The 17,651-nt window shown below is 53.4% G+C and overlaps 7 protein-coding genes across 7 annotated transcripts; 4 read left to right on the top strand and 3 right to left on the bottom strand.

Annotated features, from left to right (window-relative positions):
- Nucleotides 1-261: 261 nt before the first annotated feature.
- Nucleotides 262-3,736, top strand: G647_04924 (uncharacterized protein; the record flags this gene model as incomplete). The annotated part of the gene is made up of 4 exons (XM_008729260.1): nt 262-736; nt 787-2,284; nt 2,354-3,555; nt 3,609-3,736. 4 exons carry the CDS (start codon nt 262-264, stop codon nt 3,734-3,736), a joined length of 3,303 nt encoding a protein of 1,100 aa, XP_008727482.1.
- A 1,311-nt stretch (nt 3,737-5,047) lies between these two features.
- G647_04925 (uncharacterized protein) lies at nt 5,048-7,197 on the top strand (the record flags this gene model as incomplete). The annotated part of the gene is made up of 8 exons (XM_008729261.1): nt 5,048-5,218; nt 5,268-5,378; nt 5,437-5,512; nt 5,566-5,701; nt 5,755-5,875; nt 5,926-6,080; nt 6,147-6,856; nt 6,998-7,197. 8 exons carry the CDS (start codon nt 5,048-5,050, stop codon nt 7,195-7,197), a joined length of 1,680 nt encoding a protein of 559 aa, XP_008727483.1.
- A 3,407-nt stretch (nt 7,198-10,604) lies between these two features.
- Nucleotides 10,605-11,363, bottom strand: G647_04926 (uncharacterized protein; the record flags this gene model as incomplete). The annotated part of the gene is made up of 3 exons (XM_008729262.1): nt 10,605-10,776; nt 10,895-11,047; nt 11,158-11,363. 3 exons carry the CDS (start codon nt 11,361-11,363, stop codon nt 10,605-10,607), a joined length of 531 nt encoding a protein of 176 aa, XP_008727484.1.
- Nucleotides 11,364-11,898: 535 nt separating this feature from the next.
- G647_04927 (uncharacterized protein) lies at nt 11,899-12,364 on the top strand (the record flags this gene model as incomplete). The annotated part of the gene is made up of 4 exons (XM_008729263.1): nt 11,899-11,984; nt 12,042-12,148; nt 12,210-12,242; nt 12,297-12,364. 4 exons carry the CDS (start codon nt 11,899-11,901, stop codon nt 12,362-12,364), a joined length of 294 nt encoding a protein of 97 aa, XP_008727485.1.
- A 182-nt stretch (nt 12,365-12,546) lies between these two features.
- Nucleotides 12,547-13,332, bottom strand: G647_04928 (uncharacterized protein; the record flags this gene model as incomplete). Its single annotated transcript, XM_008729264.1, has 1 exon — nt 12,547-13,332. The coding sequence occupies one exon, from the start codon at nt 13,330-13,332 to the stop codon at nt 12,547-12,549; it is 786 nt and encodes a 261-aa protein (XP_008727486.1).
- An 818-nt stretch (nt 13,333-14,150) lies between these two features.
- G647_04929 (uncharacterized protein) lies at nt 14,151-15,191 on the bottom strand (the record flags this gene model as incomplete). Its single annotated transcript, XM_008729265.1, has 1 exon — nt 14,151-15,191. The coding sequence occupies one exon, from the start codon at nt 15,189-15,191 to the stop codon at nt 14,151-14,153; it is 1,041 nt and encodes a 346-aa protein (XP_008727487.1).
- A 348-nt stretch (nt 15,192-15,539) lies between these two features.
- On the top strand, nt 15,540-16,899 carry G647_04930 (uncharacterized protein; the record flags this gene model as incomplete). Its single annotated transcript, XM_008729266.1, has 2 exons — nt 15,540-16,464; nt 16,514-16,899. 2 exons carry the CDS (start codon nt 15,540-15,542, stop codon nt 16,897-16,899), a joined length of 1,311 nt encoding a protein of 436 aa, XP_008727488.1.
- Between the last annotated feature and the right edge of the window lie 752 nt (nt 16,900-17,651).

Below are 17,651 nucleotides of genomic sequence, written 5' to 3' on the forward strand. Positions count from 1 at the left end.
GGCGAGACTGTTGTCCCCTGGTCGTGACTTCGGTGGTTCAGTTTCCGTCTCACTTCTCAGTCAATCACAGTGCGAAACGGGCCATGGATGACAAGTCCATTTTGAGTCCCATCGTAACCTGAACGAGCTCTTGTCGCGACTCCTTTGTCCGCATCAGGTCGTCCGCGATCGAATCCACAGCCTCCCGCGCGCAGACGCAAGAACGACAGGCGACCGCAGCTAGCCTGATCAAGTCGCACCCCATATTCACTCTTCACGATGATGGCGGGCAATCAATATGGCCAACAGTGGCCGCAGAACCAAGCACCTCAATACCAATACGACGGCAGGGATTACCAGCCACAACGGCAAGAGGTTGCGCACGGGCAAGGCTCATACAACCAAGGTTATGCGGGCTATAATGACTACCCGCAGAGTGGCAACGGGTACGGGCCAGGTTCAGCGCCAGCACCGCCACGGAACAACGGGAACGAGCAATGGCAAGGTCAAGATCAGTATGCCCGGCAAGGAGGTTACGAGGAACCGCATTACGAGACAGGGAACGGTTCTGGTCGACCTCGGCGGGATCGCTTCGATCAAGGCCCACCACCCCAGGATCGCCAATATCAGTACGATGAGCGATACCGCACCAACGGACAAGGCAGGCCACCGCCAACGGATCACAGCTATGCTGAAGGCCCAAGGCCACCAAGGGATCAGTGGTCACAGCCTTCGACGCCCCAGAAGCGACCCAAACGTAAGAGCTCTGACTGTCAGTCTATTGTACCTGCTGCTGATGACATATAGCTCGCGATCGCATTCTGACTGAACCGGCTTCACCCAAGAACCTTGCCTGGGACAATCCCTTTGGAGCATTCAACGACCTTGGCAAAAAGAAGCCCGCGGCGAAGGAGCAAAGACACCAGAGACATGCAAGCCTCGATCATGCAATGGCAAATCTGAATGTGGATGAGCGTCCAGGTAGCGGTGGCCCGGCACCACGACTACAGACCCCTACGGTCCGCAGAAAAGAGGCTTCGCGCCCAAGTACTTCGCATGATCGTCCCCCAGATATGGGCCGGTCTCCGCCGCCTCAAAGTTACCCAATGCCAGCTGGAAGAAACTCGCCGGATATGCATTTTCAGCAACAGCCACTACCTAGACCTCAGGAGAGGATAGATAGTCCACGTATGCGCCCGTCAGTGCCACAAGGTCCGTCACGAGGTCCACCACCACCGAGTCAGCAACCGCAATTGAGGCAAGATCCACTCCACCCAGGTCCAGGTCCAGGCCCAGCTGTCAAGAGGCCGCCAGCGGACCATAACTTCCAAAGAAGTTACGGGGCTCATGAGTATGACCAGACTCATGAACGGTTACGCCGCAACCACACATTTGACGAAGGTTATGCCTCTGACTACATTCCCCAGTCAAAAGCACATATCTCACCGATAGACCGGATGCCTCCAGGAAATCAATACCAGCAGGCGCCCCTGCAGGACTATTCTGCCGATCCATACCGCAGGCAACCGCCTCCCAAGCCCGCTGTGCACAATCAGAGGGAGAACAACGGTCTGCCGAACTTCGACGCCATCCCGACCAATGTCACCGAAAGGTTGGAAGACAACTTCATTGCAGGCCAGAAACCTTCATTTGACCAAAACATATATCGAAGACCGACCTATCAGGTACCTGGTGCTGCTTCAGGAGAACCAGGACAAATTGACACTAGAGGAATACAGCAGTCACCACCAAACCAAACCAATTCTCCTCTGGCTGAGTTCTCTTTTGATCTTCCGGCTACTGCTGGACCCACAAATGCTGCTAGGAATGGAAATCCTGCACAAGCGGCCATGTATCATGGAGGACATAATGAGTATACTCCCGGTCAACGGGCAGCGTCGAGTAGGTATGGGGAGAGACAGCCCCAAGAAATACCCCGATCGCAGTATCCACCTCGTGCTGCCAGCCGGAATGGGATGAAGCAACCGGTGGAAAATGCCGCTTCACAGCCACCATTGCCCAACAACGGCCAGCCGTATCGTTCATTCAGCCAAGATACCTATCCTCAGCGACCGCATACTAGCAATGCACAACGGGCAGCGCCCCAAAGCTATGAGGTGATGAATCCATATGATCAAGATTACACGCACCGAGCTCCGTCGGCGCCTGCTGCGCCCGTACCATTTGAGCAGGGATTTGGTCCACCTGGGCAGAACAACCAATACCAGCAGCCGTATGGGCAAGGTCTTCCCATGCGCAAGGCCTCGCAAGATAGCTACAACCAGAACCAGCAATTTCGCCAGCCGTATGGCCAAGATCCGACCATTCGACAGACTCCCCAAGGCCCCTACGACCAGGGACATCCTAAATCCAGTGGAATCAGCTCTGCGCATCCAGTTCCAGTCCGACACTATGGACCGGTGCCGAATGGCGAGACCAACCCCGACGCTCTTCCAGCCCATCCCACGCCAGTCAGGAGTGGATTGAGCAACGGCAATAGTTATCAGTCTACTCAGGCAGCACCTGCACCGACTCCGCAGCGGCGTGCTGTTTCGGAATCCCCTCAGCCGGTCACCCTCCAGGAGCTGAATAACCTGCGGCAAATGTACAGCAGTAACCCCGGCGACCACGCTCTCGGGTTGAAGCTCGCGAAGAAGATGGTCGAAGCCGCGAAAGTGCTTTCAGACGAGAATGGAAGGGCGGACGCGAAAACGGCTCAAAAGAACCGCGAGAAGTACATCTTCGACGCGCACAAGCTGATCAAGAAACTGGTGGCTTCCAACTACCCAGATGCAATGTTCTATCTGGCGGACTGTTACGGACAGGGAATGTTGGGACTTGCGGTGGATGCCAAGGAAGCGTTTACCCTATATCAATCCGCCGCGAAGCTGAACCACCCTCAGAGCGCCTATCGAGTGGCCGTGTGCTGTGAACTGGGATCTGAAGAGGGTGGTGGAACCCGACGGGATCCACTCAAAGCGATGCAATGGTACAAGCGAGCCGCAACATTAGGTGACACGCCGGCCATGTACAAAATGGGTATGATCCTCCTGAAGGGGCTACTCAGTCAGCAGAAGAATCCGCGCGAAGCAGTCTCATGGTTGAAAAGAGCGGCTGAGCGTGCAGACGTAGACAACCCACACGCGCTACACGAGCTCGGCCTACTGTATGAGTCGACGACACCGCCAGACAACATCGTCCGCGATGAAAGGTACGCGGTGCAATTGTTCCAGCAAGCTGCAGAACTGGGCTACAAATACTCACAATTCCGCCTGGGATCGGCGTATGAGTACGGACTCATCGGTTGCCCGATTGATGCAAGACAAAGCATTGCCTGGTACACTCGAGCCGCAGCTCAAGGGGAACATCAGTCTGAGTTGGCGCTGAGTGGGTGGTACTTGACTGGTTCGGAGCCCCTGCTCTCGCAAAGTGATACCGAGGCATTCCTCTGGGCGCGGAAAGCTGCGAGCTCGGGGCTTGCAAAGGCCGAGTATGCAATGGGTTATTTTAATGAGGTGGGTATCGGCACAGCGGTGGATATGGAGGAGGCGAAGCGGTGGTATTATAGGGCGGCTTGTGAGTATTCCTCCTCGGTTCTAGAGAAAGAACGGGCTAACGCATTCTTGCAGCACAAAACTTTGCCAAAGCGCGAGAAAGACTTGAAGAGCTGAAAAGGGGCGGTCCAAAGCAGCAAAAGACTCGCATGTCACGATCGAATGTCAACAGGCAGAGTGATGGGGAGTGCGTGGTCATGTAGAGGGGGAGACTACCGCCGTTGCTTCCAAGCTTCAGCACATTGAGCCCGATGATCACGAGCACGCGGAGCCAGCGGGACAAGGTGATTATCCAGCTGGCGAAGGTTCTTCCGGCAAAAGGCTCTGTTTGGGGGTTTCTTGTAAAACATGGCCCTCCATTTTGCAAGCGTTTCATCGACGAAAATCGGGAGCGTCCCGACACGCGGAAAGCCGATGTCTATGTATCGACGATGCACTTGATGAAATGTTATTATCGACCGACTTGGACATGTTCTTCATCAGGCCTGTAGCGCCAAGGGCGACTACTTGGTGAAATTTACCCTCCAGCTCGGTATATATCGAGACTACAGATTCCTGCTCAGCGTCGAGTCACCAACGCTCTAATGCTGCGGTAATGAGGCATATGCTTCACTTGAGCAATACGGAGGAGCATAACTACGTCGATGCTCGTTCTAGATCTTGAAGGCTCGCCCGCTGTGGTGGACAGTCACGACTTTTCACCTTCGACGTCCTCGATGGAGTCTCCGCTGCTCACACACACTCTGTTGGCCCTGCTCTACAGCCCTTTCATCCGTTAAATATGATGTCTTACCAGGTACATGTCCACTTTCGAAGACTGGTGTGGATCTCGGATCTGGGCGCTTGGAGCAGCCACAGGAAAGAAAAATGCCTTCATCCGACTACTTACGTGTACTTCACGCGGGCCGACAATCATGGCTTGCCCTGCTCCGGTTGCATGGTCAAGCGTTGGCACATCGATGACTCTGTGGCTCTTGACGCCATTCACGGCTTGAAGATACGGTATGTCTTGTGGAGAGGTCCTTCTTAACCTATCCATTTCCAGGCGTCGATACATGACTTCTGTAAAGTCCAGCGAAAGCACGCAACTCTTGGCGTAAATCGCGAGTCGGCCAGATTCAATGCTTTTCACTGAGCATCGACCACATGTGATACGCCCGAGGTCGTCATCTTATCTGCCCAGATTATTCAAGCTTCTTCGTCTCTTCGAGATTCGCAAGGTCGCTCCATGGCGCTCGACCGAACGCCATACAGGGGGGTGTTCTGCATCTCGATGTCGCGTCGCTGTCTTGGTGGCACATCCACCCTCATCCACAATGCTCGTGGCAATCCACGTTTACCGCCTGTCGAGATCATCGCGCAGGATGATGTTATCGCACCAAAGAGGAAGGTCAATGTCGACCACTCCTCAGTAGAAAAGGCCGGATCGCGACTGTCCGAGGAGAAGTGTTGCGTCAGGCACCATTCTATCCCCTTTTCTTCCCCATTGAACCAAGAGGCCCCTGAGAGCTGCAATGTCTCCTGTGGCTGAATTGCCTCCGCAGGCATACCAGGAAAAGACCATCATTGACAAGGAGGCCCCGAGCGCAACAGCCGTTCCTCCAACCAGTGACGACACCAGCTCGATTGAAGACGTTGATGGCGATTATGGCTCTTATGGAAATCACGTCTTCTCCGATCCCAAAGTACTGCGGCCGAGCCCGTAGCCTTACCTCGCTTATTGACCTTGGACAGGTAGCTGAATATTGGCGGAATGTCTATGAGAATGCCCACTACGAGGGTCGCCATCGATTCGATCCGTCTTTCACGTGGTCTGCTACTGAAGAAAAACGATTGAAGCGCAAGGTACGAGGAAGAAATTGGGCCAACCGGCCCTGGAAGCTGAGGCTAAACGTGTGCGCAGATCGATATCCGGATCATGGCATGGTGTTGGATGATGTTCCTGGCTCTGGACCTGAACCGGAGAAACATCAACCGCGGTACGCTGAGCAGCCTTGGTCTATACTGATCCGCCAGTTGACCAGTGCCATAGCGATCAGTGATGACATGTTGCCCGAGCTCGGCATGAATACCAACGACTTCAACTACGGTCAGACAATCTTCCTCACCTGCTTTCTTGCCGCCGAGCTTCCTTCAGGCCTGATCTCGAAGAAGCTGGGACCAGATATGTATGTGTCTGCCGAGAGCGTCCTTCGACGTGTGCGCCGTTGACCTAGAGCAGTTGGATCCCTTTCATTATATTGGCATGGTCTATTGTCTCCGCGTCACAGGCAGGCCTTAGCGGCAAGACTGGCTACTATGTCTGTCGCGCTCTCCTCGGCTTGCTCATGGGAGGCTTCATCGTAAGTCTGGCAAAATCGTGCGCTGGCATTGGGGACTCATCGCTTCTCAGCCCGACACGGTCCTGTACATCACGTACTGGTACAAAAGCCGTGAGCTGCCCATTAGATTGAGCTGGTTCTGGACCGTCCTCAGCACCTGCAATATTGTCGGTTCTCTGCTTGCCGCTGGCATCCTCCAGATGCGCGGCATTCACGGCTGGTCAGGGTAAGTTTGACAATCTTCTTGGCCCCAAGAGGAGTGTCCATCTATCGGCGCTGACGTTCTCGCAAGCTGGCAATACCTCTTCCTCATCGAAGGCGTCATCACCGGTGTCGTCGGGATTCTAAGTTGGGGCCTCATGCCCGCCAGCCCGTGCCAAACAGCCAGCTGGTTCCGTGGTCGAAACGGCTGGTTTACCGAGCACGAGGAGAAGATTCTGGTCAACCGGCTCCTCCGCGACGATCCTTCAAAAGGGGACATGCACAATCGACAAGCCGTCGACGCCACCCGTCTCTGGAAGTGTCTGAAGGACTACGACCTCTGGCCCCTCTATCTGGTCGGGCTGACGACCTATATCCCCCCGAACCCGCCGCAGAATTACCTCGCCTTTATCCTTCGACAGATGGGCTTCAGCACCTTCAACGCCAATCTGCTCACCATCCCATCACAATTCCTCTTCGGCGTCAACCTCCTTATCATCTCGCGCATCAGCGAGTGGGTGAACGAAAGGTCGCTCGTGTCTTCGACGTCCAACATCTGGATCTTCCCCTGGCTCGTCGCGCTGGTCACTCTCCCCGCCACGACGAGCACGTGGGTGCGTTACGCCCTGCTGACGGGTCTCCTCTCCTATCCCTACTGCCACGCCATTCTCGTCGCGTGGAACTCGCGCAACTCGAACACGGTGCGCAACCGCGCCGTCTCCGCCGCCTTGTACAACATGTTTGTGCAGGCGGGGAATATCGTCGGCTCCAACATTTACCGCGAAGACGATCGTCCGCTGTGTAAGTTGGTCCCCGCGAGCACTTGTTTTGTCTTCTTCTTCTTCTTCTTCTTCTTGTTCTTCTTCTTCTCCTCCCGCGCTTGGCTACATTATCTCGCTACACGCGGTGCCCGGTCCCTTGTCTAACGCTTTGTCCATGCAGACCTCCGCGGCAACCGAATCCTCCTGGCAATCTGCTGCTTCAACATCGTGCTCTTCATGTTCGTCAAGTTCTACTACGTCACGCGCAACAAGAGGCGCGAACGGGAGTGGAGTCGACTCACGGGCGAGGAGAAGATGGAATATATCCACAACACAAAGGACGAGGGGCCGAAGAGGTTGGATTTTCGGTTCGTACACTGAACGTAGAAAGGACGGACGGCGCGACGAGGGGCTGAAGAGCCGGGGTTTACCTACCCGGTGGTGGTGCCACCATTGAACTGGAAGAAGGGCGTGGGCGCGTGGATCATGCGTTATACAATACAATATTAACACAGCATCACGCAGCACAGCATAACACGGCACGAACAACACGGCACGAACAACACGGCACGAACAACACGGCACGAACAACGCGAGATTACATTACATCGCTTTCGGCCGTTTGTTGGTGGCTGGATGGGTCTAGGAGGTTGGAACGAGGCAAGAGGGGTTCGGATGAGAGAGACGGGATCGGCGATGAAGTTGGGAAGACGGGGGAATGCAGTGAGATGGGAAGACAGATACCTAGATACAGGACAGAGAACGGGAAATAGGAAATAGAAGTAAAAAAATCCGGAAATATCTGGAGTTGATGCACGTGCCCGGGCATCAGTGGATGGATCTACTTAAGTAAGAGGACAAGTACATGTATATGTCTACAGCGGTCGATCTACAGGAGATATATATAGAATATATATACGTGTGTGTGTAATACGGTACCTTGATGGAACGTAGGTTGGTGTGTGTCTAAAAAGAGACGTCAGACGTCCTAATTACTTCCTCATCATCCTCTGTACGAGTATGCTATACCACGGATCATGTATTATATTAGATAATCTGGACTAGAATCCGATATCTAGGATCGGAAACTCGAAGTATAAGAGGATTATAGAGCTATAATTACATATATATACATATGGCATGCCGCCACATCCCCGGACATAGATGGTGATGCCTGGCGGAGCATGATGGAGTTATGACACTCTATCCGAGGCGAGGAAGTGCTTCTTCTTCTTCTTCTTCTTCTTCTTCTTCTTCTTCTTCTTCTTCTTCTTCTTCTTCTTCTTCTTCTTCTTCTTCCACCAGACCGAACGAGGCAACACCAGCCCAGAATCGAAGCATACTCCTCACCTGACTTTGATGTTGATCAATGGTCTGTCCCCACCTAGCACTCCGCAATAGCTTGCATGGTGGAAGAATGCGGCAGACGTCCGTTAACGTAAAGGGGAGATGAATCAGTACCGCACACACCCTTTCCTCGGTCTGTGGTCATCCACTCCTGCTTTGATCCGTGGCCAGAGTTGGGTTGCGAACTGCGCAGTTTACTCTTCGGCAGGTTTTCGTTTCGAGCTAAGATCTAAGATCCAGGACCTGCGTCGGTATGTTCGTATGATCCCATGAATCTAGGGTCCCTGTCCTCCGTAATGAGATGTGATTTGACTTTGAGTCGTCGATACACATTATGTTCGAGCCGGTATATTTTATGGCTTGGTGTTAATCTCTAGCTGCGTCCAACGAGCCCGAAGTAGTAATGGCCGTGAAGCGCGGTATCTGTGGTCTGTCCGCCGGCCAGCGTCTTGAGGTGTTTCGGAACTTCCACTGAGTCTTGTGGGACGAGGCACCAGAAGGGCCAACTGCTTGAACATGAACCCCTGACGCTGCTTGTACGTTCAACTCAAGTTGATCTCGCCGACTTCGCTATCGACCGGTGAAGAAGTTGAAATTCCATTTCTCTTCGTGGCTGTTCGACGAGGACTGGCTACTTCTCGGCGTCGAGATCGAGGTTGGGGGCGACCATCTCGAACTGGTGCCAGTAGATGTCGTCGAGATGGAGTTGGTTCTGGTCTTCTCGCCGTGGTGCTGAGAGGAATGTGGCCCGACCGGTTCGGGTCGTGAGCGAGATGGTGATGACGACGACGGTGATGTGGTTGTCGAAGGACTTTCGGAGGCTTTCCTGAGGATTTCACGCAAGGATTGTTGCGCGTTAGGCTTGTCGTCGGCAGTATGGGTCGATCGAAATGTTGGGAACCGAATCATGGTCGAGGCCATGGTGGTGAGAGACTGATGTGATCTGGTTCGAGATGCTGTTGAGGCTGCTGTCTGCACCAAATGCAGGGTCCAACGTCTCTAGGTGTCCCTCTGAACGGTCGCAGACTTGGAAAGTAAAGAGTACGACGACACACTCGCCAGTACCAGCAGTCTGGGGTGCAGCTGTATGAAGTACGAGTATGATATGCAGAGAAGTGGAGACTACGTCACCAATGCTCAAACTCACTTCTGGCTCACGTTGAATATGTACGAGCCGAAGAAATTCTGTGCGGAGGCGAGCCGGGCCAAAGATCCGTACGAGTACTTGTACTGGGTAGACACTGCGCTCTTCAAATGGGGGGAAGCCAGGCAGCACAAAGAAAGTGGTGGAAGTGGCTCTTGTGTTCGACGGAATCTGCAGCGTACCAGAGTCTGTAACCCCACGTTCTCTGACATGGGCTCTGATCGCCACTACCTCTAGCGAGCCGTAACTCGTACGATGTCAAATCTCTGATCGACGCATGACGATGAACAAAGATTTAGCTTAATCGGAGATTTGTCTCTTGCCTGCGGTGGCTTGAGGAACTCCCAAATGTCCCTAAACGACAGGGCGAGCATCGCTAGTCGTCAGCCCAGAGAGTTCGGGCTTTTGGTCCTGCATTTCCGGATCACCGTGGGACGTTGTTCCGTCCATACAGGTCTCATCCCAGATCGATCAGGAGCGAATCAGGCCACGCGTTATGCACAATGAGCCGGGATGGTCACTTGACGTGACAGTACGAGTAGCTCGTGGTGCGAACAAAGGCGAAAGGCAAGCACACAATGAGACTATCCACATGACTGCTGAGGACATTGTTTCATCAGCTCGATCCGATAGAAACGAGATCGACATGCTAGTTCGCCGTGGTGGCGCAACATGTCAAGCGCATGACCCGCAGATGGTTTCGCTGTTACAGTATCAAGGCCTGATTTGGTTATCGGCGCCAGACTCCGAAAAGCCCTTAACCAGGCTGAGTGAGTATGCGAGAGAGTATTGATTCGGGGGCCTCCGCTGGTCGAGCTTCAACTTCTCGTACACATACGACAGAAGCTCGCTTCTATGCCAGACACCGCAGCACAAAAGTCCCACATACTGGTGTGAACGGGGTTGATACAAGTCTCGGGTCATAATTCAATGGAATCTCCTGTACTCCGTACTTTGGATTGAGCGCTGATGTGCGCGACCGACTATCTGGCCGAGATCTTTGACCATCACTGGCGAAACAGAATGGCACCATGTTGCCTTACAGGGCACGATTTGCCTCAAAGGTCGCTTTCGAAGATATGGAAACTGAGTCGCTAGCAGAAGCGAGTTGTGTGAGCCTCTCAACAGAAGATTCTCCCAGGGCAAGCATGCAACGTCCATCACGGAAATATGCAGGCAATGTCTCGTTTCCTGAAGTCTAAAGGCAATGGTCTCTGTCTGCACAGCAACCCGCCAAGACAGAAACCGCTAATCATTGCGTTCGCCTAACCCAGTCAACGTCACACTTCACTCGTATTTACAACTTTGCCTCAGCTTTCTTCTCGACGCTCTTCGCCGAGTCAACGATGTCCTTCTCCATCGCCTTCAATGCTTCGGTCTCGCTGCCCTTTTGTGACGACTGGTAGAGGAAGATACGCGTACATTGGATCGTACCAACGAGGAAGAGGCAGAAGTTCACTGCGGCGAGGCTATGGATCGATATACCATCAGCATCAATTCATGGCAGACGGCCGTGTACGCAAATCCCAGCAAGACGCTCGAAGGTACCTCACGCCAGGATGGAGATGGAGAAGGTGCAAGACTCACAGCATATTCTTGGGTCGAATGACGAAGCACCATCTCGTCCAGATAGAACCAGTAGCCATGAGAGCGGCGTTTTGTGTCAGAGACAGTTTCTCGGCAGGCCGGAGGAAGTCCGTAGCACCAGCCAGGACAACACCCCATTTCATGATAGGTGCCCTATTGAGTCACATCTGTCAACTCTGGTGGTCCTGAATTGATCTCGAAGTTTGTGGCCATCGCATCTTGACTCCCAAAGTCCTAAGCACTATCATAGCCAGTGGCCTTACCAGAAATGCACAGTCTTTATCCCAACCTCACTAGTCCACAATCTCTGGAACAGGCTCTGCTGTTGCGCCGGGGCGCCCTCGACGGCAGGGTTGGCGGCCGTTCCCTGCCATCGCTTGAAGGCTTGTCGAAACTGGAAAGGTGTCCGCGACGCGAATGGCTGTCGGGCAGTTTGCTGCGCGAAGCGCAGACCGAATCGAGCGGACATAATCGCGAACCCCCGATGGGTGAGTCAGTCGGATCCGAGAGTGAGTGCAATTGAACACGATAACACGGCGACGTGAGAGCGTTGAAGGAGTGGAGAGTGTCGCCTGGAGATGACGATGCTTGTGAAGAGTAGCAGACGTGATGGTGGAACGTGAGTCAAGGTCGTTAAGGTTGATCTGAATTGGCGATGAGGAGAAGTTTAGGCCAAAATCCGGGGCCATTCCCGGTAAATCGTTTTCACAATCTCCGTTGGATCAACGCCGAACGCTTGTGCTTTTGATCTGACGAAGCAAATACGGAAAATGACGCTCAGTTGTGCCAGAGCGTTTGCGTGAGTTCAAAAAGGAGGTTCAAATGACGATCACAATTCAGCCAGCGATACCGTCAAGCTTGATTGGGTTTGAAGCGGCTGCTGCTCCAACGACTGCATCTGCATTTACTGTGTACTTTGAGGACTCTCACGCCTGTTCGTGACGAAGTGGTGTGCTGGTGACATTCCAAGTAGACGCTATTCTGTGCCTTTCCGACGGGCCGCTATGGCGACAAAGTATGCTTTCACTCAAGGCTTGAGAGAGCTTCGATTCCACCTCAGCAATTCAGGTCAGGGAAGTGATGCTTGCAGGTATGTCTACCCGTTACATGACCATGCGGCGGTGCGGAAGATTGACCGGCGGCTCAGATCGTTCCTGAGACGAGCATATCCTACCATGAAGCACCACAATCCCAACATCCCCATTTTAATACGAGAAGCCACGGGCATTGAGCCAAAAGTGTGGGCGAGATACGGTACGAATTTTCGTTCGACATATGACGGTCGCGCTGGAGTGCTGACGAGTCTACAAAACAGGATTCGGCAGGGAGAAGTCAGAGTCCTTAGCAGGTAAGCTTGGCTGCGCCTGGGAAGCATCGAGTTCCTTCTCACACGTTCCTGCAGGACTCTCAGACAAGGAAATTGAAGACAAGGTCACGACCCTGGTGAAGAGTGACGAAGGCGCTTCATGAGCCATTCTCCAAGAAACCACGTGGACGATATTCGATCTGCTCGAAAAGCAACACAAAGTAGCAGCAAAAGAGCTATGCTGTTATACCGGAACAAGCTGGCGGGCGAAAAGGAATACCATTGTACATACGACTGCATGCTTAAGGGATGACAACCGACAATTTTTCATATTTGTCAGTTTGGTTTACGCCGCAAGCTCCCCGAAGCGATACTGCGCCCATCCCATACTGGCCTCGGTAAGCGTCCACAACTGCTTACCTTGATCGCTACCAGCTGCCCCGACCGCAATATGGATAGGCAACAAATGCTCAAAAGTCGGGTGAGCTTGTCTCGCATCCGGCCTATCCAGCAGTCCAATCATATTTTCATCCCTCTGCTCGCCCGGTTTCGTCTCTGTCGCGACTTTCAAGGCATCGTCGAAGGTCACGGTGTACGGCATCGTTCGACCTGTCCCTCTGCCTAGCATCATGAGATGACGAAGGTTGTGTACGCTCATTCCCGAACAGATGATGAGGATGTTCTCCTCCCTGAGTTTCTCCACCGCGCGACCCAGTTTAATATGTGCTGCGGCGTCCGTGTCGTCGTCAAACAAGCTAACTTGGACGATGGGCACTGTCAGAGGGTTCTTTTCCGGGTTAAACATGACCTTGAAGGGAACGAAGACCCCATGGTCGAGCCCCCTTTCCGTCTTTTCCGTGCGGATACCGTTTTCCCCCAGGACATCGATGACTCGTTCAGCGACCTTCACGGAGCCCTTGTTTGGAAATTTCTCCATATAGTAGTGGCGCGGGAAGCCGTAATAGTCGTAGAGCAAAGGCTCTTCTTCCGAGACGTTGACTTCGATTGTGTTGGGGCGTTCGGCTTGCCAGTGGGCGGAAAAAACTACGATTGCTGAGGGCTTGACCTTGGTGGTGATTTCTTTGCCGATGCTTTGGAGTTGGGGGAACACTGGGTGGTTGATCTCGTACATTGTGTTGGGTCCCTATCTACCTATGTCAGACTCGCACGAGAGGAAGCAGTCGAGTGCGTGAGGCGCAGACTTACGCCATGAGAAACGAAATATACTGGCGTTCTTTTGGCCATGGTTGAGTTTGCTGAGGAGGGCTTGATCAAGCTTGAGAGCAGTCTCAAGGGGGTTGAGAGTCGGGAAGGAGCCAGATCGTCCAGGTTCAGTTGTCGAGATGGAGAGCTTGGATGTAGGCTGACTGCCAGCAGGAGTGTGACAAGTGCTGCTATGGATGCTATAGTCGCCGTCGCTGCTCTTATATCTCGGAGCATCTACCACCTCGTTGCGTTAGATAGAGATTCCTCGCCTTCTACTTGCTTTCCTCCTCTCCACACTTTCGTAGAGTGGTACCAGAGCACTTCGATTATGGATACGTTGTCGCTTCCTGATTTGTATGATGTTTAGCAGAAAAGACGTGCTCGGAACGAAGACGACGCCCGGCAATGCCAATAGGCTCGTTGTCTCTGTCACCCATCTGGAGACCTGGTAAGCATGCCTTACCTAAGCGACTGTCTGGAGAGCGGAACCCCTCCGTTATTGCATGCTTTAAGGAAGTCAAGCTTCAGGCAGACACAGCTCGGCGTCTTTCGGCCGACAAATGCCATCTGGCAGTTTGTGTCGTCCAAGTTTAGGTCTTTATTTAGCAGGCTTGACTGAACTCAAGAGACACGGAAAACGTTCCTGACGATGTTAAGTGCTCGATGTGATTGTTTCCATCATATGAGCCTCGTTGGCTTGGCATCCGCACCACTGCTGCAATTGTTTGTTCCTCGAAGCTTTTCTCATAATCTTCTTCTACATCCTAACGCTGAACTCGAGTCACCCTCCGGGTAATAGGCTTTGTACACCTGCAAAGCCCCCTCAACGCAACCGACCAACGTCAGTACAAAGACGACGATGGCGATCCAGAAGGTCCACCATTGTACAGGCTTCCGGTCGTCGCGCCAAAACTGTCCAATGCCACGAGGTTCATGCTCGTCGAAAACTTCTTTCAAGATGATCAGGCGTTCTCGGTAGTAGTCAAAGCAACGGATGTTCCTTTCTGACGCTCGGAGATATGGGCAGGCGAGAACCGAGCCGTCAAGCCGGAGCTGTCTTTTCTCATTCAGGAGCCATTTTCGTAGAGATGTTTCTGACTTTGGTAGCAGCAACGACATGGTCTTGCCAGTCTCAGCCAAGAACCCGTCCGGAAAGATGGTTGAATGCTTCGACCGCTGGTAGAGCTCAAGCACCGATCCGCAATGGAACACTGCGACATCACAGTCGTTGCCGGATACCTCCAGGTGAGAGGTCAGCCGTGTGGTCCATTGAACGTTGATACCCGCAACCTTTGCGATCGTCCGCGCGTTGAACGATCTCGGTAATCGGAAGGAGTCGTCCTGCACAGATCTTACAGCCACCGATCGATCAATCATTTCTGGGAGTGTCTCCGTTGGTTGCCACTTCGATATGTCCATGAAGAGCAAAGAGTGCGCAACAAACGCCATCCATTTGTCCACGGTCAATGTCTTGTTGACAGTGCTTGGCGGGACAAATGTTAGAAGCTCATCCACGCAAGATCCGCGGCGCTGGGTCAGCATTCGTTGAACGGCGCACACAGCATGGCTGTGCGTGAGCCAGAAAAGCGACTCTTCGACGGCTGAACAGAGATGTTCATAATGCTCGAAGTAGAAATCGAAAGCAGAGATGTCATTAGCCGCTGATTTGATGCCCCAGATCTCGTCTAAGAACCATGAGCGGCACAAAGCGTTTATCGATGTTGTTCGAAGCAGTTCAGCCATGCGAAAATTCTCGATCTCCTGTTTCTCGATCGGAGTGGCCATCTGCAAGGCGCACTATTGAACGCAGGGAATAAAGAGGTGGACCACAATCTCTGCTGTTGTTTTCTATATGACCCTCTGGTACCTACCGGCGAACATGCACACTTTGAGGCAGAAGCGATCATCAGTGTTGCCTGGAGGCTGGTGCTGCGCCCTCCTAGATCTCGCACTGGCAACTAAAGCTGCTTCTGAGCTGCAGCCACATATGCAGCTAGTCGTGGCGCAGCCAGCCAGGACATTGCGCCGCAAACCCGCGACTTCAGTTCGAGCAGTCAAGGATCGTCGTCGTTCACCTCCAGTCTGCGGACACTCAATCTCTCGAGCACTGAGCTCTTGTAGTTATGCACAGAGATGCGCACTTCGACAGCGGATGGCTCGGTCGCACCCCTCTCCAAAGCAGACCAAGCGCTTGCCGTGATGTCCAGAACCAAGGTCACAGCCTCACAGCACATCATGGTCTTGAGTTTGCCGTCGCGAAAACAACAGTGGCCAAACCCCGAAGAATCCATAGATGCTGCACGCTGCTTTCACCTCCTCAACGACCGTTTTCAGGATAGGATTGTACCATACAAGTGGTGGGGCGTCAAAGGACCTGCGCTAGCCGCCTATCTAGAGATCGACGAAACGCTTCATCATTTTCTCAGCTCGCGTGACGACTTTTTCGAAGGGGAGCGGAAGACGCATTTGTTTCACTCTGCCGGCTGCTATATGGTGGGTCGAAAGGCGTCCAGTGCCAGGCCTTGTATAGCAATTGGTTGCGAAAGCAAAGTGTACTGCCAGCGCGCGACAGCGGCACTGCAGCATGAGCAGTGGTGGCTGAATTTTACCTCGAAATATCCCGGCTTCCGACTGGTGGAGGTTCGCAATGCTCCCCGGCCGAGGAGCTTAGGCAACGAAACCCGACACCTGGCGAGGACCGATACACTGAAGCCACTCGAAGTCTATACCTCGCACGCGACTAGCTCGCTCTATGGGGCGCCATTCTATGCCGCGGATGAAGAGGCCGACGTACTAACGCTGAGGGCAGTTATTGGCGGTGTGGTATTCCTGGGTGGCTATGCTTATGGCCTCACCGTTGCGCATGCGGTGCAGAAAACTGTCATTCCTGACGACCAAGAGCCGGACGTTGATGAAGAAGACGGACAAACCTATTTTACCTTTCTGGACGATGATGATGCGGACGAAGAGCCTAATGGTGCGGACGAAGAGCCTGATGATGCGGACGAAGAGCCGGACGATGCGTTCGACAGTGATGCTATGTCTATGGAGAGCTTCGGTGAGTAGTATCTCCAGAATTTTGATGCCGCGGAAGCTCATTCACCAAGGCTCAACGCGAGAATCTATACCAATGAGATCAACTCCGAGACTGGCCGCGAACGCATCACGACGCCTGGGTTATGTCAAGTTTGAGTCTTCCAGAACCGCGGACGACAGTCTAGATTGGGCGCTCATCAGCCTAGAAAACGGTTCGACCCTGGTCGAACAAGTTTGTGCTCCGCCCTCACAGGAAGACAGCGATCGTGCCGCCAGACTGGTCACAGACGTAAGGGGCCCGCCTTGGGAGTCGATTCACGCCGAGGCTATCAGAGGCGTCAGTGGGGTTCCTGAGGAAGCGTATGTGAGCGGAGCGCCGGAGTACATTCGGCTACCCGATTCAAAGCAATTCGCCAAGGTATATGCAGTTCGACTGAGCTCTGAAATCGGTGAGTGACCCTTGACACTGCTAGACTGAGCCAGACTGAGGTATGTGGCCAGACTACGGTGATTGCGGTATGTGGATAATCGACCCATTGCGGAGGGAACTACTCGGTCATGTTGTTGCTGGGCATCCAGGAACCAAGCAAGCATTCATGGTCTCTGCGGCGTCGCTGAAGGCGTCTATCGAGGAAGCTACATGGCTGCCTCTCCTTCTGCCAGCACAACGCTTTCCACATTCCGAGGCAATGACACGCAAGGTGAGGGAGGCCGACTCCCAAGCTTTCTCTAATGCCGGACACGACTCGGCCGATCATTCGCGTGCTACCAGTTCAACTCGATCAAGACACATTGCAATCTCTCCCTTATCCTTGAATCCGACAGTGCCGGATACCCTCCTATCGGGACAGCGAGTCTGCAGAGATATCTCCACAGTTGCCCAAGGTTCACTTTTTGCACGTCGATCAATCATGTGGTCCGGAAGCCGAGACCCTGAATCGACAGGGACTCCTCGGCGACGACATGACTCTGATTGCGGACGCGGCTGCTGGACCTGCGGGTGCAGGGAAGCTCCACTTATGAATGAAAGCAATCACGAGACGTATCTAGGGGGGACTGGGGCGCAATTTTCATTTACCACGGGTAAAGACGTACCATCCGAGAAGTGAGCGGCGACTAACAATTTTCTAGATCTACCCGAGGAGGAAGACCCATTTTCACATTCTTGTTCGCCCGTTAGCGACTTGGCGCTCCTCATCGAGGACGATT

Source organism: Cladophialophora carrionii, assembly GCF_000365165.1.
Source record: "Cladophialophora carrionii CBS 160.54 unplaced genomic scaffold supercont1.4, whole genome shotgun sequence".
NCBI lineage: Eukaryota > Fungi > Ascomycota > Eurotiomycetes > Chaetothyriales > Herpotrichiellaceae > Cladophialophora > Cladophialophora carrionii.